At 34.3% G+C, this 22,640-nt stretch overlaps 3 protein-coding genes across 5 annotated transcripts in view; 1 reads left to right on the forward strand and 2 right to left on the reverse strand.

Annotated features, from left to right (window-relative positions):
* The window catches only part of ATRAD17 (RADIATION SENSITIVE 17), a 77,421-nt gene that overhangs the window by 41,764 nt on the left and 13,017 nt on the right, over positions 1-22,640 (forward strand). The gene's annotated exons all lie outside the window — the stretch shown is intronic.
* On the reverse strand, positions 1,543-8,981 carry LOC144547257 (alpha-mannosidase-like). 2 transcript variants are annotated; one of them, XM_078295853.1, is made up of 29 exons: positions 8,510-8,981; positions 8,132-8,215; positions 7,974-8,062; positions 7,693-7,867; positions 7,498-7,617; positions 7,337-7,420; positions 7,134-7,205; positions 6,902-7,015; positions 6,628-6,728; positions 6,445-6,538; positions 6,064-6,231; positions 5,887-5,970; positions 5,588-5,653; positions 5,438-5,494; positions 5,078-5,297; positions 4,833-4,966; positions 4,665-4,733; positions 4,501-4,560; positions 4,288-4,359; positions 4,157-4,204; positions 3,707-3,826; positions 3,497-3,562; positions 3,282-3,394; positions 3,083-3,167; positions 2,873-2,983; positions 2,564-2,659; positions 2,434-2,481; positions 2,265-2,333; positions 1,543-1,932 (listed from the first exon to the last, which is right to left on the reverse strand). In XM_078295853.1, exons 1-29 carry the CDS (start codon positions 8,717-8,719, stop codon positions 1,744-1,746), a joined length of 3,018 nt encoding a protein of 1,005 aa, XP_078151979.1. In that variant the 5' UTR covers positions 8,720-8,981; the 3' UTR covers positions 1,543-1,743. The 2 variants fall into 2 exon arrangements, with proteins under 2 accessions (XP_078151979.1, XP_078151980.1); XM_078295854.1 differs by having other exon boundaries at positions 7,693-7,886.
* LOC144547636 (uncharacterized) lies at positions 15,022-20,906 on the reverse strand. 2 transcript variants are annotated; one of them, XM_078296323.1, is made up of 6 exons: positions 20,485-20,906; positions 19,517-19,847; positions 18,662-19,178; positions 17,144-18,244; positions 15,940-16,146; positions 15,022-15,596 (listed from the first exon to the last, which is right to left on the reverse strand). In XM_078296323.1, exons 2-6 carry the CDS (start codon positions 19,834-19,836, stop codon positions 15,318-15,320), a joined length of 2,424 nt encoding a protein of 807 aa, XP_078152449.1. In that variant the 5' UTR covers positions 19,837-19,847; positions 20,485-20,906; the 3' UTR covers positions 15,022-15,317. The 2 variants fall into 2 exon arrangements, with proteins under 2 accessions (XP_078152449.1, XP_078152450.1); XM_078296324.1 differs by having other exon boundaries at positions 20,490-20,762.

Below are 22,640 nucleotides of genomic sequence, written 5' to 3' on the forward strand. Positions count from 1 at the left end.
GAAATTGTGAGACTATATAATACGATATTATTTTGAGATCGTCAATTGAAAAGTTTGTTTACAACAACAACAACAAAATATTATTTGACAAAAATTTATCCTCTAAATTTGTGTAATATATATGTGGTTTTGATGTGATTATCTGTTCTTCATGCATGTTCATAGCTTTGTTGCTGCTTTTTTGTTTTCCTTAGCAGCGACTATTATCAAGCCCCAATATATATATAAATTACCCACTGGATCTTCATGAGTTGGACCCCAACTTTTATTTTATTATCAAATCATTTTGCAATAAATTTCTGTAGCGCAAATCGTGCAATCCACGTCCAGTATTTTGTTACCTCTAAACAAGTTGACATATCTTAAGGCCGCAATAATACATCATGAATTGACTTGTCAGTTGTCTCTTAATTAATTTGAGTTTGTTGTTTCCTATTAGAAAGACATTAATTATTCAGCCCCACCGTCCAATCTTATAGTATTGTTAATCAGTACATTTTTATGTTAATTATTAGTTGCTACTTGTAACAAATATCTTTCACATGTCATAACCCCCGTGTTTGTACATTACTATATCTTTCATGCGTCATAACCACCATGTTTATATATAGTATGTTAGTTAGAAAAGTTGTTTCATTCAAAGAAACATTAAAAAGTGATTGTTTGCATGAACAGACAGAATAATAATATTCTCAATGATATACTGGTAAATCTCTTTTATACCATATATACTTGTGTAAAGAAATGCACTAGAAAGGATTCCGTATTTGAATAAGAAATGTCACCACATTATGTCCAGGACCATAGAAGTTTTTTATTCCGTATATAAAAAAAAATAACAAAATTATTCTGACTTTCAAATATTCGATAAGATTATAATCAGTTTATGAATGAACAGTTTTCACTGAACTCAACTTACCAAAAAAAAAAAATCAACATTTTTTACTCGTTCGAGCATAAGTTTAGTTAAAAATATTTACTGTATGTGTTGAAAAACCAAGCACAGTCTTGTCAAACTTTTTAAAGATGGGAACAATCATGTTATTTTTGCAAAAAATACAAAATTGACCAAAAAATAATCACCACCACATCCCAAATAAATACATAAACAAAGTAGAAGAAGTATCTACCTTGCTTCCTCACTACAGTCCTACAGCTATCTCAATCATCAATCACCTTAAGTTACTAATAATTAGAGATGAAAATAAAATGTAAGGTTTAGTGGAGGAGGGAGCAGTTGACTCTTGAGAGTAAAAAAAGTGGAGTTGATATTTTATATTATAATTATTTTGTTCTCTTGTCATGGTAATGGAAATAACGAAGTCATTATCCGTCAAAACAACTGCAAAATATGATGGAAGGGACTGAAAATTAGGTGCATTTGTTCGGTTGTATTTTACCATTTTGTCCGGAAAAATTTGCTGCTGTCAAAACTGCTTGGACGTTGATCAAATTTTAGCTAAGTATATTGTTCATAGTTCATACATCAATCTTTCTTGATTCCAGCATGGAATGTATTATGAACTGCCATAACAAAACGAGTTCTCTGCAAACTTGGAGCATCTCTTGCAATTACTTTTCTCTAGTCTACAATATACACGTGCAAATTTGCACGTTTAAACCAGGCAGAAACAAATTGGCTTATTTGATGAAAATCATTCAGCATTAATTAATTGGAGACATTCACAATAGCAAGAAACTATTGAAGTGGAATCCAAACTTTACATGTTTAAGTTCCTGATTTCAAAACTTCAATAAGAATGTGCGTATTTCCATAGGTCCCAGTTCTACCACAAGAGCTTCACTGTCAACTGGGTCTCCTCTTACAGGAGATGATGTATTTTGATCTCCCCCTTCAATTTTCCAATTTAGCCTCTTCATCTCGGATTTTACTTGATTTGTTGATAAACTTGTTTCTGTTATTTCTTTTATCTGTTAAAGGCATGAAATATTAGAAACAGAAGAGAAAGTATACTTCAAAAGTGATTAAGAAAATGCCATATGCAAACATATCTTAGAGGTAGCAACACATTTGGTCAACTGGTTAGTATTCCTGACAGTAAATAAATAAGTGGTTGGTAATTTAAGCAGGTTTCCATGGTGCTGGACTTGCTGGTACACTATCACCACAAAATTGGTTTAATCTGAACTGGTTAAAGAAACATAACTAAATATTTAATTAAGAAAAAGAATGAAAACATTGATCACTTATCTAGCGAGTTGTGTTTGGTACAAAGCGGGACATACTATTGGAAATAACATACCGGTCGTTGAGAGAAGAGCTTCTTAAGCTCAACACTTGCTATCATGGAATAATTAGCATCCTCACCAGCCTATGAATATTAATTCACGTCAAACATGTAACTTAAATGTGTTTGGAGGGTTTCTATGCGAACATTCTACAGAGAATTTCTTTTATTTAGAACTCATTACCTCAAATAAATGTGCCAATCGTAGAAGTACATTTCCATCATCCAGAATCTACAGCAATAAATTAATTGATAACATCAGAAAATTTTGTTACAAGAATTTTATATTAAAATATATCCTTATTAAAAGAAACCTGCAGTGTGATCAGTGCAACATTTGGAGGCAAGCTGTAATTTTCTTCCATCAGGGTAGATTTTGTAACATGAGATGACTTCCAACTATCCTCATCCTACATAAATAAAAAGTAGTATAAAATGTAGTAAATAAAAAAGTAATTCACCAATCTGAAGGGCATATTCACAATTTTGTACCCCCGAAGGGCCTTAACCCCAAAAATGATTTCCACATTTGACTACATCGGGATGGCATTTGATCATTTCCCATCAAATACAAATGACAAATAAGAAAACTATGAGCTAAAAGGGAGCACACGATCTTATACCTCATATGAGAAAGCTAGAAGAAATGGAGAGTAGATTTGTTGGCCAGTTGTTCTGCGCCAGTATGATCCATTTCCTATTTTGTTAATTCCGATGTAATAATTTCCTCTAATCTGAGACAAGAATACAGTAAAGAGATTATAAATTAACTAAGTAGTTTATGTCAAAAATGATATGTGCACAAATTCATAAAATAATATATTTAACAGTACTGTAAGGCCTTCGCAGTTTTCTTTTACGCAAACTTCTTCATTAAGCACCTCCCCCACCCCTTTGTGATCATCAAATAGCATCCGCCTAGAATTCAACAAAAACAATTCCAGCCCAATCAAAGATAAGACTTGGCCTTTTCCATACACTCCCCCCCCCCCTCCTCAACAAGAGATAATAAAAGAATAGAGGGAAAATTACCTATGGAGCATTAATTCTATTTGACCATCTAGAATGCTTGAAGCTCCAATAGCACGATCGACAAGTATAGAGAGCTCATAGTTCTCATCCACTATATATGCCCCAAGATTAACCTATAAGATTATAAAAAATAAAAAAAATAAAAAAGTACATCTAAAATTTGCAATGAAAAAATTGCCACATTAAAAAAAAAAAAAAAACTAGAAATCAAGTACCGGGTAGTAATTTCCAGCAATTGGCTGAGTCACATTCAGATCCCAATCTTCCCTATGATCCCTTACCTATTTCAAACAATTGAAATATGAACTTCCAAGCTTGTGCGAAAAGATAAGTTGCCAATCTATATTACATATTGGAACAACCCATTATTAAATGGGATGGTAAAAAAAGAAGCTGTTAGTAGATGTCAAAGTTGTTGAACTAACCCGTTTTAGAAAGTCTCTTCCATTTGAATCAGTGTAAAATGTACCGTTTGTAACCATATTTGTTGTAAGTCTACTTATGATCTCTTTTCCAACTCCATCTTCTATGGGTATTGGTCCAATCTACACGTGGATATTAATTAGTTATATCTATATTTTACACTATGAATCATCAAAATTTATATAGCTTCATATTCATCAAATTTACAATTTAAGCCTCTTTTTTTTCTCTAACATTAAAAAATTTATGCTTCTAAGATAAAGTGAGGCAAATATCTGTATTTAGCCACCAGAGTTAGCTCTGGTATTTTCTTTTTGTCTGCATGCAATGCGACAAGAAAATTCAAAATATATTAATACATGATATTTTGTCACGATAAAGAAAGATAGTTAATTGCAGCATAATCCCTCTCCTTATAAAGCCTTGTCTAAAGAAAGATAAGAATGACTCACAGTAAATTCAACTTCAGCATAATCCCTCTCCTTGTAAAGCCTTGTCACCTGAAAAATAGTTAATTGCATTTTGCATTTAAATCGTTCCAAAGGAAAATGTTACAAAAATAACTTACAACTCAAGGACTGACCTGATAAATCCATGAATTGAACTGTTGATGGACCTCATCAACTAGTTGACCCCTTCGAACCTTTAAATCCACCTGATACCAATTACAATTTATTTAAAATTCCAAACAAACAAACAAAAATAGCAAGCAAATAAAGTAAAAATATATATTACCTTATTTCAAGAAAAACCAATATCAAAATTGCAAAAGAAAATAAGTATCAGATTGAATTACCGAACTAGAGGCACTAGTGGCATGAGTCCCATTTGGTCGAAATATATATGCACCGGAAGCCTACAAATTAACCATGCAAAGTGACAACTACAATAGTAAGTCAATAAATTAGGATAAATTCTGAAAAGAAAAATATTGCAATAAGTTTAATTAAATTTGGGAACCTGAGTGTCTGATGCGTCGCCTGGACTGGAACTATACCAGAGATAACGTTGTTGTATTGGCAGGTTAATCTAAACATATTAAGGTTCAATAAGAAACCAAAAATGGCTTTGGAAAACAACAGAGAATAATAAATAAATTAATAAATAAAAAGGCAAAAAAAAACTAACGCCTGTTATATAGTTGGTCATGCTTTGCAGTTGACCAGAAGAGGAAAAGGACATTTTTAGAGGCCCAGGCCCCACCTCAATAGTGTCATCCTCCAAGTAAGTTAGTATAGCTTCATATTCACCTTTTGTGTCCACTGCTCCATTAATAAAAAGGGTCAGCAAAGGCATTTAAAAATTTTACATGGTTTCAGTAAGAAACCTTGTATTTTATTCTGCTTCATGTTGTTATATTGTTTATGTTTTACCTTTTGAAGTTTGTCTGGATATGTAGTATGAACTCCAACCCAAAGGAGGTGCAGAAGCTTGAAAAATAAGCCAATATTTTGGGTTTTGTTTTGGGGATATTCCAAGATAAGCCTCTACATAAAATTTTCTTAGATTTAGAGTGATGTTATCTATCTCCACAAACTGTGTTTCAAGAGAAGCTCCACTTGAGTCCTTTACTACAAGCTGGTCATCACTGACCTGAAAAAAATAAAAAATCAGAGAATATCCAGAAAAAGCACCAACATTATCACAAAACAATAAACCATTATTCTGAGAACTTTGCAAAGAAGTTCTATCGAGGTGCATTTGCAAAGACATGCAAACAGTATTGTACTCACTGGTATCCTGATAAAATCAGTATGGTGCCATCCGAGAGGGTTGTATGCCACTATCACCTACATATTAAAAATGTCAAACGCTTTACAAGATTGAGACTCAATATATTCTCAAATACATAGAAAAATAATTACATCATAAGAGAACCATACCAAGCTTTTCTTGGATGAGATCTCTTGCTCTGTTGCAGGGCAGTAGCTTATATTCAGCAAATTGCACTAAATTATTCCAAAGCAAGTTTCAGTTAGCAAAATGTAACTCCTGAGGTATGGCTGGTACCAGCTTACCAGAGCTTACAGAAGCTCACTAATATTATATTATTCTGAGTTTCTGACTATTCCAACCAAACTATTATATTACTATTTTTACTTTGTTATAAAACCAGAATTTAACAAATAACAAGTTGAAAAACAGAAGCTAAAATAATAAAATAGACTAAAATAACATGTACCAGACTAAGTTTTTCAGCCAATGATGAACACGTATTGCTTTGACTAGTTAGACAAGTGAGAGCAACATTAACCCCTTTAGCTGCCTGAAAAAGTTAATTAATAACCAAAAAATACAAGTACAACCTCTATCACTACAAAAAACTCAAACAAATAACAAAATGAAGAAAGACAGATACCTTAGATGCGCCTATGGAAAGACGTTTGGCATAATCATTAGTGGTGTGTTGCCGTGAGGTTCCAGAGACAGCATCGTGATGTTGGGCCACTGCCAATGCATCTCCTAGACTTGGTGTATAGAGATCATTATATGTACTGCCCATCACGAATTCTAGTTGCCGTGCAGCCTGTTTAGAAAGAATAATTCCATTATTATGCAGATCAAACTTGACACCAGCGCCTCCAATAAAAAGTGAAGTCGATCACAAAAACCAATGTAAACACAAATTGATAAAGGTGCCTGACTTTTAATCCCCAGCATTGTGGCATTACTAGCAAAAATAGGTCCGCATAGTCTGTTTCTGATTTCTAATTCCAGTAAAAAGGAGAATGTGTAGTACCAGATAATATCCACTTAGGTCACGGACATATCGCTTGAAAGCAGGTCGGCTGGTGAAATACCCAGTCCAATAAGTATTTGGCTTGTCAGCATAACTACAAATCATTATAGGACATAATGAAATTAGCAGGTTGACAATAATAGAACTAATAGTATTGAAGAGTAAGACAGAGGGAGAGATTACGGGAAGTAATCATCATATTTTAATGGCCATGAGTCTTCCAGTGAATTTAGCAAATCTATATAAATGGATGGTGTTGAATAAAAAGCATTGACTCGACCATCCTGTTACAGAAATTAGTGCTCTATAAGATCTGTCAGATTTCTCAAATTTAAGCTCAACAGAGAATGTATTATTAATTGAAAGCTATCCTCAAACTATCTATATAACAGAGAAATATATATTATTTTACAAGGGACTAAAGCATAAACATGCTTCCTTAGGAGAGACTATATACCTTGTTAACATAATGGATAAGTTTGTCCATGTTCTTAAACCATGATTCAGCATATTTGTACTTGAAATCTTGTCCCATTGTCCACATTATATGATTGGTACGTGTCACATTAGCCTGAAAGAAAAGAAGTAAAAATAACAACAACAAAAAAGTGAATTTGGTCTAGTATTAAATAATGCAAATCAAGTGATGACAAATTCCAAGAAAGAAAAAAAAAAAAAAAAAAAAAAACCTGAGTTAAAGCAGCATCTATAAAATCGTGTACACGCTGTTCCACATTATAGTCAAATAGAAGTTGGTCATCCTGCAGAAATTTCATTAGGGAAACAGTGATAAAAGAGTCGCATCAACTGAGATACCTATTTCACAAATTTTGTAACGTAAGAAATACCAAAATATCACAACGCGTATTAAGAAATGATAGAAAAGAATTACCTGAACTGGTATAATGTTGTCAAAGATTTCAAAACAAAAACCATCAGGAGGACCGTAATGCACTGGAAATGTATTTGCAAATATCTACACAAAGAACCACGGTATTTTATTATTTTGTATCTCTTAATTCTTTGGAATAGAATAAACATATATCAAATAACCTGAGAAGAGGAGCCAAGGGATTTTGACCCGCGCCATATAACTTGGAGAGTTTTATCTGCCCTCCTCTTGGCTCTGTCCTGGTAATCTATTCTAGCAAAATGCACTGAATCGAAACCTAGCTGCCATTTCAAATTTAATCATTTCAGCAATCTGTGTACATATCTTCATGAAAGGTTTTGATTTGTAAAATTCACCTCGGCTCCTAGCAGGTAGCCTTGCACAGCTGAGTGCCCAAACGGGTCGATCTGCCACCCAACTCTTGGGACCTTGCCAAATTGCTCTTTTATGAAGCGGTGACCAAGGGTAGTTTGGTCAATCATATCAATGTAATGTGTGGTTGCCTCATCATGCATGCACCAGCCACCATTTCTGGATCAAATTATTCCAACTGCGGTGATGAACTTTTGTAAATCGTAAAATAGATATAGAACAGTTGTAATTCATTTTTATTTTTTCTAAAATGGTAAATACGCACATGAACTCGAGCTGACCAGAGTCAACCAGCTTTTTTACTATGGATTGAGTTGTTTCACTTTGCTCCTCCCACCACCTTTGGAAAAAAGCCTAACATAATTGGATAAAATTAAACTTTAATTGCATCATAAACAATAGACGAAGGACTTTAGAATTTACCTGTTCTACAAAAATAAATTTCCTGTCTGGATTTCTAAGCAAGCCTTCAACAACTGAATCCAGGACACTGATCATGCTTGATACCTAAAAAGGAAACACAAAATTATAACGAAAAGAAATTGAAGTATACAACAACAAAAAGTGAAGGCACACTCCACATAATGTAAATTGAAGACTATATAAAAAGAACCAGAGTGAGCAGATATCAGGCAAGGACTTGGATCTTTCTTCAAAAATAAAAGCTTAATTGAATTAGTACCAATTATATTTTGCTTCACTAGGGTGACTGTGAATTATCTAATTGATTCGTTGTTCTTATTTACCATAAATGACAGAAGCAAGTCAGATAGAAATTGAGAAGAGTACAAAGAATTAAACCCGAATGCTGTTATTGGCTCCGACATAGTACTGGTCAATGGTCTTCAGCCATCCCACATCATCGTGCGAATGCGGTACCAGGTGCACATTCAGCTTACCGGCCACTGGACCAGCAGTTGTGTTGTACCTGATATAACTACCATCACCGGTACGCACCAAGACCGTTAAGCATAGTACAACGACAGTGAACCAGAGTGAAGCCTGATCCATCTCCTTTCTCTCTTTCTCTCTCGTTCTCTCTCTGAGCTTATTGCTAGAAGATGTAAGGTTTACGCCACCTGAGGATTTCAGACTTCCATTGATTGATTGTCCTGTCGAAAAAGCGATTAACAATCTTCAATTTTAACAAGGACCAGAAAGTGGGGCCTATCAAATTCTTGGATTTAATGGTGGCGTGAACTTCAATTACGGTACTGTGCAATTATTTTTTCTTTCAAATCGGTTTTTTTGGTTTCGACTTTCGAGTCATCTCGGATCACCCCCAGGTGCAAGCTATAAATCTGAACCGTTCTTTGCATGTGGCACGAATCTCAAAGCATACCCCCTACAATCTAACCGGTTCCGGATTGAGTTTGGCCCAACTGGGATTAATCTGGACCGTTTGTTCTTTTAAATTGCACCTCAGGTAACTGGGCACGCACTCTCTTTTGGTACCCTTTCCTTTTCAATTATATTTTTTGGAGGATAAGAAGGGAGTCCAGTCACTTCAGTACAAATACTGATGAGTGACGACAGAAAAAAAATAATAAAATAATAATGGAAGAGAAGAATAGAAATAGAATATTCCAGATAACTTGGAGAGAATTTTCTTACGCTTTGGAATTGACAAATTCACCTCGCCTTCTTTTGAGCGGCCATTTTTATTAATAACCAAAAAAAAATAGTTTTTTACAAAAATACTCTCAAAATATGAGTTTTTTCAAATATAATCAAACCGCCCGGGACACGGGCGGTCTGCTTCTATAGCAGACCGCCAAGAACACGGCCGGTTTGCTCTTTTTTTTTTTTTTTTTTTTTTAGAGATCTGATTTTTTTCTTAATATTTTCATTTGTGAAGTTTTAGTTTTTGTTTAGGGTATTTGACAAAAAATAAAACATTTGATATATTTATAAGTGATGTCGTAACTCTTTATAACTTTGATTTGATTTGTCAATTGAATATCACAAGTATAAAAATAACACTAATTAAGGACTAGACAAAGGTCCACTGATTTGATTTGTTAGTTAAATATCATCAAGAATCTTAACTCATTTGAGAATTAAGAAAAATGAAAATCGAAGAGATTAAAGTGAAAACCCTCTGTACTATTCTTTTTCTTTTTCTTTTTCTTTTTCTTTTTTTTTTTACGGGAGAGAAGGTCCCTTAATTAAGGGTAATAACTTGTTGTTTCACTCAGCACACACCACGTGCCACTGGCCATGTGGCCATTCTTCAATTTTATTTTATTATTTAAAGTTAGCATTTTTATAATTTTGACCTTAAACTTTTCAAACTTTATAAATCAGTCCAAAAACTTATAAAGCACAATATTAATTATAACTAGGTGTTTATAATTGGAATTTCAAATTAATTTGTCTAACTGTCGAATATTAATTTGTCTGACTTTCGAATATTCGAATAGTTTGGAATTTCAAATTAACAACATATAATTGGACAAAGTAACTTAAATATATGATGTTATGCTTAATAAAATGATACTTGACACTAAAATGCAATTTATTCTATAACAATATCTTTAAGCATTTTGTATATTACCTTCAATCATTAATTTCATTTACATATTTTGCATAGTATTACAAAGTTAGTTCACCATAGTTCAAATTTTTTTTTATAAACTCATTTTTTTATAATATATGTATATTATAAATATATACATATATTATATTTATAATATATGTATATTATAAATATATACATATATTATATATATAATATATAATATACATATATATATACATGTAAAGTAAGGCTACGCTACTTCATGAATTAAACGGGGCATTTTAATTTGCGCTCATATCTCTAGTTTCGAAGTCTAAATAGCTGATCCAAACCGTTAGATGTTTAATCTATATTAAAATGTGCTTGGAAACCAAATTTTACATTTTTTTTTATTTTTTTACTATTTATTAAGATGGTTTGAAAATCGCTGTTTTTTAATGCCTACCATCGAACGAAAACTTAAACTGGATTTTTGAGGCACTAAACGATATTTTTTTTTAAATTTGATGCTTCCGATGCCCGGTGTTTCACCGGACAAAATCAGATCCGTCTCGTCTTCCCCTTTCCGAAAAGTGCTCATACGCATAAATTCGACTTTTCTAGCCAAAGTAATTGGTGTTTAAAGTTTTTTCAAAAATTAAACTTTGGAAATTCATAACTAACTGTAGAAAAATCCAAATAAGTTGAAATTTATATTAATTCTATGTATTTTTGAATGCTCTACATGTTGTATCAATCCATACTTGAACCCTTTATACATACAAAATTTTGTGTGTGCTGAGTGAAACAACAAGTTATTACCCTTAATTAAGGGACCTTCTCTCCCGTAAAGAAAAAAAAAGAAGGAAAAGAAAAAGAATAGTACAACGAGTTTTCACTTTAATCTCTTCAATTTTCATTTCTCTTAATTCTCAAATGAGTTAAGATTCTTGATGATATTCAACTAACAAATCAAATCAGTGGGCATTTGCCTAGTCCTTAATTAGTGTTATCTTTAGACTTGTGATATTCAACTGACAAATCAAATCAAAGTTATAAAGAGTTACGACACCACTTATAAATATATCAAATGTTTTATTTTTTGGCAAATACCCTAAACAAAAAAAAAACTAAAACTTCACAAATTAAAATATTAAGAAAAAAAATCAGATCTCTAAAAAAAACAAAAAAAAAAAAAGAGCAAACCGCCCGTGTCCCGGGCGGTTTGGTTATATTTGAAAAAACTCATATTTTGAGGGTATTTTTATAAAAAAACTATGTTTTTTTGGTTATTAATAAAAATGGCCGTCTTTTGAGTGCTGATGATATTCACACCGCAAAAAAATATTATTAACACAACAAACTTTAAATATTTTAATAAATAAATAATTTTATCTCTTAATTTGTTTCTCAATCAAGCAGTCGTCTTTTTTTGAATTAACAAGTTTTTTAAATATAAACTTCATTCATATCATCTTCTAATTGTATACTATACGATGAAAAGAAGAAAAAAATATTTAGCATATTACCCAATTAAAGTTTGAAATAATATACCCTTTGGCATTTATATTATTTTTTTTTCTTTTTCTATAGATGTAATTGCTTCCTACTTTTAATTATGTTACTCAATTGAAAATAATGTTGATATTATTTTTTGTTAATTTAAAATTATATAATTTAATTAAATCTTAGATAATTTTATCTTTAAATCTGATCATTTTAATTATTAAAATCTACCTTTATTATCTGTTAATTAATTTAAGTAGAAGTTTTCTTTTTTTTAATTGATAAATTAATTTTTCAGCTTGTTAATTATGAGTTTTAAATTTTAATTATTGTCTTTCGTTCGTTAGGAAATAAATGCATCTAGAGAAAAATATTTTGATTTTGGAAATAAAAGGAATCATAAATTCATAATCATTAAAATAAAAAAGTATTGATTGCATAATCAAATAAGGCAAACTATTAACTATAGCAACAATAAAAGAGGGATAAAGTTGTCTATACACATAAAAAATTTGAAATTGTTGTGTTAATAAAAAAAAAATTGTGTTAAAATCAGCACCCCTTCTTTTGTTTTCTTTCCTCTAAGGGTGACGTGGCTCCTAGATCGTTGTTTTAGTGTACAATTGATGGCCGAATTTTCTCTTGAACGGCCCAGTTATCACTCTGCCCTTCTGTGGCAATCAACCCTCAGTCCCTCATTAAATAACAAAGCAGATCTTCACCGTCCGATTCACATTAACAAAAAAAAATGCGAAACCGTGACAGCTCAGGTTGTCCAATGCAATCCCGGTTCCAAGAGAAAGGACCAGGTTCCATACCCGGGTCTATTTTTGAGTCTAATGAATTATATAACCGTTCGATTTGTTTTAAAATATGTGCATACGATAATTAATATGAATATGTACAAATATTAAAGTTGAAGGTACATATCTTAAAGCAGATTGAACGATTCTAAAATTCATTGAACCTAAAATAGATTCAATGAACATCAGACCTACTCTAAAGTCTGATTCTCGACAGCCCAACCTGACAAAGTTACTCAATATTGGATAAAAATTATTTTTTGCATAATATTTATAATATAGTGGTTAAGCTCTTACATATATTTTGTATTTCAAATTGAAATTGAAATACAATTTAAAAAAAAAAACACTTGTATAAAGTTTGAAATGAACCCCCATCTACGTGCTAAGATTGTTCACCTGAACCCAAGCAACCGGAGACTAGTTTTAAAACCTATCCAGTTCGTAAATTTCAATTATTGGACTTGCAAAAAGACCAATTAACGATTTAGAATTGCTAGAAATGTTATTTTGTTTAAGTGGAAACTTATTTGGGCTGCCTTACTAATTGGACAAGCCCGGCCCTGACAAGGGCAGCCAGGGCAACGGCCCCGGGCCTCAAAATCCAATGGGGCCTCAAAAAAAAATTGTATATGTTAAAAATCATAGAATGAAAAACTGGATCAAACTGGCTTAATCAAGCGATTCTTCACCGATTCTTGACGTTTGGAGCCGGTTTGGAGATGATTATCATGATTTGAAGCAATTTTTGAGGAGAAGTGAAGTGTTACGACTTACCACCCACGTCCGATTTGGGTGAGAAATTTGCAATTTTGACTGGGTTAAAATGCTGATTGGAGAAGAAGGGTTCTCGGACTGTTCGGTCAAGTGCGAGGCACAAAAACATTAGAAAGAATGACGCTGTAGGTGGGCCCAAATTATTAATATGCGACCTACATCGCAGTACTAGAGAAATCAATACATAAGAAATGGAGACAATTCATGCTATATTTGAAGAGGTCGCTAGTCAACTAAGACGAAATGAAAACAAACTTACTGTCTCGTTAATTTTTATTAAAAAAAATGAAGATAGTCCATGTGAAGTTTGTCATTTTTATTAAAATTGGTTTGAAATTAATTTTAACTTATTGAACACTAAAAGAAAAATAATAATTTCAGCAATAATGTCTCATATTAATTAATTATTTATTTTACCTAATTTTTCTATTATTTTAGTGAAAAACAAGTTTCTGCTAATAAAATATGAGTTTCTGATCTGATTTGACCGATTAGAGATTTGCTTGTTGAGAATGGTCTTATTAGAAATTCTAATATTAATTATTCTAAAGATAAATACAATAGGAGTTCTCTACATATTATTTTGATAAAAGAATTGTTCAAAAAATATTCAAAATTTGCTTCCGCCCTGAGCCTCAAAATCTTCAGGTGTGGAATGTAAATTTTACATATTTGAGTTCCTTTTAAACTTCCATAAAAAGGTCCCAATTCTACCATAAGAGCTTCGCTATCAATATTGTCCCCTCTAATAGGCTGTGATGTGTCTCTCTTCTCCCCCTTCACTCCAGTTTTCAAATAGTGCGTGCGGATAGGCGTAGAGCTCGTATTACTCATACACTATATATAATCCTAAGATTAACATACAGAAGGGCTTAAAAAAAAATAGAATTATGATTTGTGGCCATAATAAAAGTTCGCGACACTAAGTAATAAATTTTAAATTTAGTAGCGGATAGTAATTTCTAGTGATTGGTAGGGTCACGTGAAATCCCAATACTCCCTATAATTTATTATCTATTTCACGCATGCTCAAATGTAAATATTTAAGTGACAATATGCAAAGGCAAAATTTTCAAGGTTGGTAGCTGCTACCAAGCTTTCAAAAAAAAAAAATAATAATAATAATTCAAGGTCAGACATGAGACATGTAAAAACAGATATTAAAATTAATATGCATATACATATACATATATAAGCATTATCTAAGAGCTATTTATTATAAGATGGGATTATTCCTATATTCACATAGCATAGTTATGGAATCAAAATATTTTATATTATTTGACTATTCAAGCCACCTAATTCGCATTCAAATCAAAATATTTTATATATTAATCAAATCTCGTGGTCACTGATCAGGTGCGACTAACCTGATTAAAGAACTGCTACTTCCATTTTTCTTTTTGCAAACTAAAGAACCGCTGAAGTTTGGACTCTTAGCTTCCTCTATCTGACATTCTGACTGGCATTTGTCCCCAGTTGACATTTTAACAATGTATTAATGCAAATTGACCCATATGTCCTCATTTATTGAATCTCTCCCTGAGATGACAAGAAAATCGTATTGACAAATTTAATTGTTTAACGATGTGAAGTTAACAAGGAATCAGAGATCTCAAGAACCAATATCATTGAAGTGCTAATATTATACAACAATTACCATGTCAATTGAAAACAACAACAAAGAAAATTAGAAAAAGTCTAGAATCTATGATTTTTTACCTTCCTGAAGACCAAGTCATTACAAGTTTAATATCCAAAATCAAACACATATCACCTATACAAAATAACTGCTTCAAGGACATGTTTTCTATAGCACTGACATGGTTTATGAGATTCCCAGGTAAACACATTATTAAAATTCTTTACTTTCCTGACAACTAAGTCATAACAAGTTTAATATCCAAAAGCAAACACATATCACCTATACAAAATAATTGCTCAAGGACATATGTTTTCTATAGTACTGACATGATTTATGAGATTCCCAAGTAAATTCATAATAAAGTTCTTCAACCACTTATCAGTCAAAACACAGATCACTGACAGGCTTATCCTTCAAGATGGAGATCTGGCCATCTTTGATCAGTAAATCCTCATCAAGCAACACAACCCGTTTGTGAAGGAAGGAGATGTCATCTGTCAAATCCTTGTTGACTTTTTGAAGGACCGCCACCTCATGAGATGCAAAATCTCTCTCATCCATGGCTGTTTTGAGCATGGAGCGGGTGGCCGTCAATTCCTTGCATGTTTCTTGAAGCTCCTCTTGCAATTGGTTGATCTGCTCTATTTTCTTTCCCGTCTGTTTAATTAGCCACAAGCAAAAAAGCAACAATTATTGTGTTGCATTTCGTGTATGTATAAGTTACTACCAAAAAGGAAGAAAAGGAAAATGCTACAAAAAGTCCGACAACTAAAAGCAACAGCAAGGGAAAAAGGCCAAAAAATGACATGGAAGGTTCCCGTATGGTCTATACAAGTAAGCATCAATACTCTTAGGTACTTAACCATTACCTGAAGTAACTACCCAGGTACCTGAATGAACTCCTTTACAAGCAAGTACCAGATTCTAGTTAGAAGAAGAAGAAGAGAGAGAGAGGGCAGCCGCTGCCAAGGTTTCAAAAGAGAGAGAAAAAGAGAGAGACCTGAATCTCCATGTCTTTAGTATTGTAAGTGAGGCAACAAATCTCATCCTGCATTCTCTGTATCTCGCTTTGCAAGAGCTCTTCGCCTCTCACCAGCGATGCCACTTCCTCCTGTAATTGCTCGATTTCCTTTTCCTTTGAGAACAAATTCTCTCGCAGAACTTTATTTATCATAGTCTCCAACTTCAACTGCTCTTCCAGTTCAACCTATCCAAGTTTATGTATGAAGCTCAGTTAAGCTCTTACAAACCATGAAAAAGAAAAGAAAATTGGCAAGTTTATGAACAAACATGCAAATTCCAAAGTAGCACTTGTACCATGCGCCACAATTTCTTGATAACCCCAATATTTTATTTATGAGAGTCACTGACTTCAATTGTGATTTCACCTAAACCTGACCAAGCTTATACTTACAAGACTAAAACCCAAGTAAAAGAAAATAACAGAACAGCAAATTCCTGTATAGTCCTGCAAAGTTTCAAAAATAGGTTGAGGATTTCTATTTAAGGTCCAATTGAGCTCTTAAAAACTAAGAAAATGGGATATTCATGCATAGTTTTGCAAAATTCCATGCATATTTACCCCTTTCTAAACCAAAATATGATACATATATACAACGCGACTTGGTAAATAGTATCACACAAAATGTCATAAGCCACTATTAAACATGAAAACATACACGTGTCCCCCCTCACATGCTATTCAGGAAGAAAAAGAGGGATATCTTTGTGCTTGTAAAAGACTTCCATGAAGAGGGGTATTTCTGATGTATTTTACTTCAAAATAGTAGTGGTATTCTCACCATACAAGGCTGATATACTAGTTTAAGTAGTACCATAAAGAAAACACATTACCATGTCTCTAGATCTTGATATCTGAAGATCTTGCCCCAATTTAACATGAACCAACACAGTTAAGACCAACACATATGCAAATGGGTCAGGGTCAGGGTCAGGTCAGAATGTGTTGGTTCGTTGACAGGTCACTTTGAATATACACATTTAAGAAAGATATCAAACTCTGATAATTAACCAAAACTAAACCTCATTTAATGCTGGCCCAATTGTTCAACAAGATCAGGTAGGTTAACAGGTAACTCTATATTTCTTGACCCCACATGATTTTGTTGAAAATGAAACAAAAGCTGCACCTGACATGTAACTGTTCGAGTTTGTGTGATAATCAACATTCTTTTTGTAATTACCTCTGATGGATTATTCATGTGTTGCCTTTCTGAGTATTCCTCCGATTCTTTAACACCAGACTTCTCATCCAATACTGATGAGACACATTGCAAGCTCCTCTTTAGACCCTCAATCCCTTTTCTGATGCTTTCACACTTTAGAGTATACTGTATCAAAGAGTACCTCTCCTCATCTCCATCCCGCCCCTCAAAATTTCCCCTATTCCTATTCTTCATGCACTTCAACAACCCACTACAAACTCGACTACACTCATCAAGCAAGCAAAGCCCCTTGCCTTGCAAACATTCAACTCTCTGACGAATTTCCTCTTCAAGTCTCACAAACCCATTACCATTACCCTTTTTACCCTTATTGAGTCTCTCCAAGAAAGAAATATTTTCACGCCTTAATATTTCTATTTCTATCCGGCACGATTTGACCTCCTGTCTTAGATTTTGCTCCACACCAGTAAGCCTCGAAATCTCAGTATCATACCAGCTATCTTTATCTCTTGGCTTTTTATCATGTCTCAAACTGTTGATGCTCTTTTCTTGGTCAGTACAAGTTCTTTGAAGCCTAAGAACTGTCTTGTGCAATGCCCTTGCTTCTTCTTCTTTCTCTTCATAGCTCATCCGGAAATGACCTAATTGCCCCTCGGCCACTTTAAAACTTTCAGTCACCTCCGTTAATGACTGTTTGAGCTCCAAATTATCCTTCCTCTCTATATCTAACTGTGCCTCGTAATCCACCATTTTAGCCTGAATTTCTCCTCCTCTTGATTTTAGAGATGATATCTCTCTCTGAAGCGCCACATTTTGTTCTGCAAGTTCTCTGATTCTATCTCGGAGCCTCTTCTCCTCTAACTCATACTTTCCTAGCTTGGCCGACCAATCATTTGAATGCCAGTCAAGCTCTCTCTCCCGGTCTAACTGAAGCTCAGTCTTCTCCATTTCGAGCTGCCTCAAGCGAGCATCCAGTTCTAGCCTTGAGTTTCTGTATTTTTCCTTTAAATCAAACCGCTCAGCTAGTCTAGACTTAATTTGTGCAGATAGCTCTAGAGCAAGATGCTTTCTGTCTTTATTTATCTCTCGAATTATAGTAAGCAGAGATTTGGCAGTTACCTGTTGAAATATTAAAATATAAATCATGAATAATGGTTGTATATGTAATGGTTTGTTATAGAAAGAATTGCAATAAGAGATAACATTTACACGGAGATTAAAGATTTAAGACTGGTTAATGGAAACAGTTCAATTAAAAAAAGTTACTCGACTGTACCTATTGCATGAACTAAATAAAAGATTTGCTATGATCTACTTCATGTGCTGAATATTTTGTATTATGTTGTCTTCTTGTTTATGTTCTTTGTTTATGTTAAAAGGCAGAGCATACAAGCAAGCATGTACAATCTAATAAGTTATCCATACCATCAGTTAGTCATGCAAAGATAATAAGCAAAACATAATTCATTTTCAAAGCTTTTTGGTGTATTTGTTAACAAACATTAGAATTTGAAAAATCAGGACCAAGTGCAGTACCCCTTTAAGCCTAAGCTTATCTGATTCAGAGTTCTCTTCAGAGAGGCATGCAAGTATCTCATCAACCTCCTGAGCCTTCCTCATTAATACCTCATCCACATCATACAAATTGGCTACATTTGAAGAAAATGCCCTTGCATCAGATGTATCCTCATAGATATCCTCAATGCGGGAAGTTGTTTCGGACTCGAGATCTTTTGCCTCTCTAAAAGAATTTGATTCCCTGGAATGGGGCCATGGAGGCTTCCCTAGACCGAGAGCAGACATTTTTCTGGGGAGTGAATCAGATTCCTTATTGGTGTCAGAAAAGGTGCTCTGATTCTCTTCTAGTGGGTTGCTGGTTTCTTCTTGTCGCTGCTCCCCTTCTATGTACACATCTAGGAAACTGTTTTTATCTGGAAGGTTTGTGATGTGTGAGGACTGGCATCTAACAGGGGCTGAAGAGATGAAAGGAGAGTCCGAATTGGAGAAGTCAAGGTAATGGATATCATTGGATCCATTCCTTGAGAATGGGCACCTATTGAAAAAGAGATCATAGAATAAACAAACAATGAGAATATTGTCAATATTGATAAGCATTTAAGCATACTAAAGGAACAAAACAGACGAGAAAACAAAAGAAACATAAAAAAATTCATAAATGGGCTTGAAATGTAATCTCCACTTTATCTGTTTCACTGCATTTAATCTCCATACAAAATATATGCAATTGGGTACTAAAGTACAGACCTAAAATTTCTATGCTCTAATCCTACCCTTTTACACACCGAACAGAAAAATAGTAATGAACTATCAGAGAGAATTTCAAATGACTTGTTCTTTGGGGTGAGGTAGGATTATGTGAGCTGAACTTACTGAATTGGACTGAACTTCTGATAAATCTGAGGTGCTCCATTAAAATTTTGACAGAAGTTGGAATCAGATTCATCTGTATTATGGAAAGGAGCTGGAGATGAGAAGGAAAGGCTTCTCCTTAGTTGAGGACTGGAGAAGTCTTGTTCATCTGCATATCGCTTCCTTGACTTTGAAATAGACTCATCGGGTGTTCTGGACCCACTAAAAGCTGCATCCCCTTCAGGGAATTTCTGATAATTGTTTTTGCCAGCTGGCAATGGAGGTGTTTTGCTATTATCTTCATAACTGTTGGATTTGAAGGAAAAAAATCTCCTCATCATTTTCTCTAAATCTATAAAACAAACAAAAGAGGTGGTTTAATTTTAAAAAAGGTTTTCAAAAACTTACACACTCCCAGAAAACGAACAAAATCAAGTCAGGTAAACTGAATAGTAAAGAAATGGTCTTGGAAAGTGTTTTTGGTGTGATATAGATAACAAACTACAGAACTTCAGTCAGGCAAATGATGAATTATATTGTGAGTAAAGAAGTCGGGTTGGCAGGTTCATGTGATTGGGTTGCAAGCAGTGGTCGGGAGTAGGGTGGGGGAAAGAGCAAAAGAGAGAGGCACTAGAGGCTATTGGATCTCTGATCTGCACAGATCTTAGTGCGAATCCGAGAGTCCAAATTTTGGGACTGGTTTGGAGTACGATAACTTTGGTGCACTGGAACCCTCCTCTACACACACGCATTGGGTTTAGGGTTTTGTGTGTGTGTGTGTGTGTAAATCTAACTAGAAATACACGAGTAAGAATATACAGATCTAGCTAGAACCGTGCTCTCAAAACTAAAATCAAGATTATCTTCTGAATCAAGCGTTGACTTAATTCATAAGCCAGGTGGAAAAAGATTTCAACAAGAAATACACGAGTTAAAGAGCTAAAAAAAAGAAAAAATTTTAAAAATTAAAATATAAAGAAAAAGAATACCTCACTGCGATCTTCTCAGTGATTAGAAGAAGTGGCTAGGCACCTACTGCCTGGCGACAGGAACACACGCTACACACCAGCGCTTCAGTTGAGGCTAAGAGAAAGATTTGTGCCTGAGCCCCGCCAGATCCCAATCAGACCTCCGATTGATCATTCCTTCGGTTTGAAGAGCGATGAAAAGGGTTAAGGTTCCGAAATGATGAGATGGGGTTAAGATTCCGAGCGACGGGGGAGGTGAAGACGCCGACAAGGCTTTTGAGAAAGAAGAATTACAATCTAGGTTAGCGAAAGAGGGTAGTAGGAAGGAGGTAAAGATTGATTAGCGAATTGGTCGGAAACGAAGGCGAGACACCTCCGACGAATTCCTTTTTTGGTGGTTCTTTCTTGCGCTGGTGGAGTGGAAGAGAGGATAGATAGAAGTATTGAAACGGCTCGGCGCGGGGTTTCCAGATATGAAATTTGCCTTTAGAAGCAAACTCAATATGGGCTTCGGCCATTTGGTATGGGCCAGCTTTGATATTTTCTTACTGAGATCGAGTAATAAAAAACAGTCCGGAATGGGACCGAGCTATAATCTGATAGTAGAGTAGCATTTGTCCGAATGATCATCGAGATTTTATTTTGGGTTGTAGCCTTGTAGGCAATAATATATTGGAATGTGCTGCAGAGAATCATGCCCAGGATCTCATGCGTGGGCACATTATGGCAAGTGGAGAATCTGATAAGGAAAATAGCAAAGAAGGAAAGAAGAGGGAGCCAGCGTTAGGCATGTAGCCTGGAGGCAAGAAGGCGCCAGAGGTGCTATCGGGTCGGGTCGGGTCCGGGTACTATTATATTTGGACCCGGACCCTAAAAGTGTTCAGGTCCAAATTTCGATCCATATACTTATTTGTTTCAAATCGGGTCGGGTCCGGATCCGGATACCTATCTACCCGTAGATATTTCGGGTCCAGTCTTTCGGTTCCGGGTAGATAGATACCCGTAACTTGTTTGTGGATTATCGGGTCCGGTTCGGATACGGGGCGGTTCCGGGTCCAGAGCGGGTATAGGTCACAACTCCAAAGTATTCGAGAAATTATTTACATTTAAATATAATTATAATTTCTTAAACATCTCATATAATAAATCATTACAATATAAATTAAAAACTACTGCAAAATAAAAATTATACTATTGATCATGTTTATAAATAATAAAATATATCATGCTACATAGCAAAATAAAAATAATAACTGTAAATTATTAGTTTTATCAAATTATAGCCCAGCTGAAATATATTATCTAACACAAAAACTTGATGCAGAGTTATTAATATATATTTTATCAAGTATTTATACGGGTATTGGGTCGGGTCCGGTTATGGGTCGGATAATTAAATGATACCCATATCCTACCCATTACAGTATCGGTTCCGGTTCGGATCCGGGTCGGATATTAAATTATTAATTTTGTACCCATACCCATAATTTAATCGATTATATTTTTTAAACCATACCCTATCCAAATTAATCGGATCCAGGTCGGTTCCGGATCGGATCCGGGTAATCGGGTAAAAGTAGCACCTCTAGAAGGCACCCAGATTTATTTCTTCAAATGAATTGTTAAATAAGGAAAGTGTAATCTGTGTGATTTGAGTCTTTTTCTATTTAACTCTCTAAAAGGTCTCCTGTAATTGACAACAACAAAAAAAGAGTGCGTGTGTAACAAAATTAAGAGAAATAAAAATGGTGGTAGGGTTGAGGATGTAGGTACTATACTGGTACCGAACCTCGTTAAATTCTTGTGTTGTTGGCTTGGTGACAACTCCCATCCTAATTAGAACCAAACACCATGTCGAAAGATCAATCAGATGGAGAATCCATTGATACAGCAACCCTCTTGAAACAGTTAACTCAAATAGTAACCATGCAACAAACTCAAATGACCCAACTCATGTCTTTTCAATCATCCTACCAAACAGCCCCTCCTGCTCCATCAATTATGACAACTGAAGGCCTTTCATCACCAATCTCTGTGAAATTGGATGGCTCTAACTATTCCATTTGGTCTCAGGTGGTGAAGGTATATTTGAAAGGACGTGACAAGACGAGGCATATTACCGGTGTCCCTCCTTCGCCATTACCCTCTGATCCAACATATCAAAAGTGGAGCATTGA

Source organism: Carex rostrata, chromosome 31 (assembly GCF_964058835.1).
Source record: "Carex rostrata chromosome 31, lpCarRost1.2, whole genome shotgun sequence".
Taxonomy (NCBI): Eukaryota; Viridiplantae; Streptophyta; class Magnoliopsida; order Poales; family Cyperaceae; genus Carex; species Carex rostrata.

Excerpts from the sequence above, each read along its gene's own strand:
- LOC144547257 (XM_078295853.1), bottom strand. The coding sequence starts at position 8,719 with ATGGATCAGGCTTCACTCTGGTTCACTGTCGTTGTACTATGCTTAACG. Across the intron at positions 7,618-7,692 it reads GCTACCTGCTAGGAGCCGAG|CTAGGTTTCGATTCAGTGCA; the intron begins GTGAATTTTACA and ends TTGAAATGGCAG. Across the intron at positions 7,016-7,133 it reads TAGATGCTGCTTTAACTCAG|GCTAATGTGACACGTACCAA; the intron begins GTTTTTTTTTTT and ends CTTTTCTTTCAG.
- LOC144547636 (XM_078296323.1), bottom strand. The coding sequence starts at position 19,836 with ATGATGAGGAGATTTTTTTCCTTCAAATCCAACAGTTATGAAGATAAT. Across the intron at positions 19,179-19,516 it reads CAGAAGTTCAGTCCAATTCA|GTGCCCATTCTCAAGGAATG; the intron begins GTAAGTTCAGCT and ends CTTTTTCAATAG. Across the intron at positions 15,597-15,939 it reads CTAAAGACATGGAGATTCAG|ACGGGAAAGAAAATAGAGCA; the intron begins GTCTCTCTCTTT and ends CTAATTAAACAG.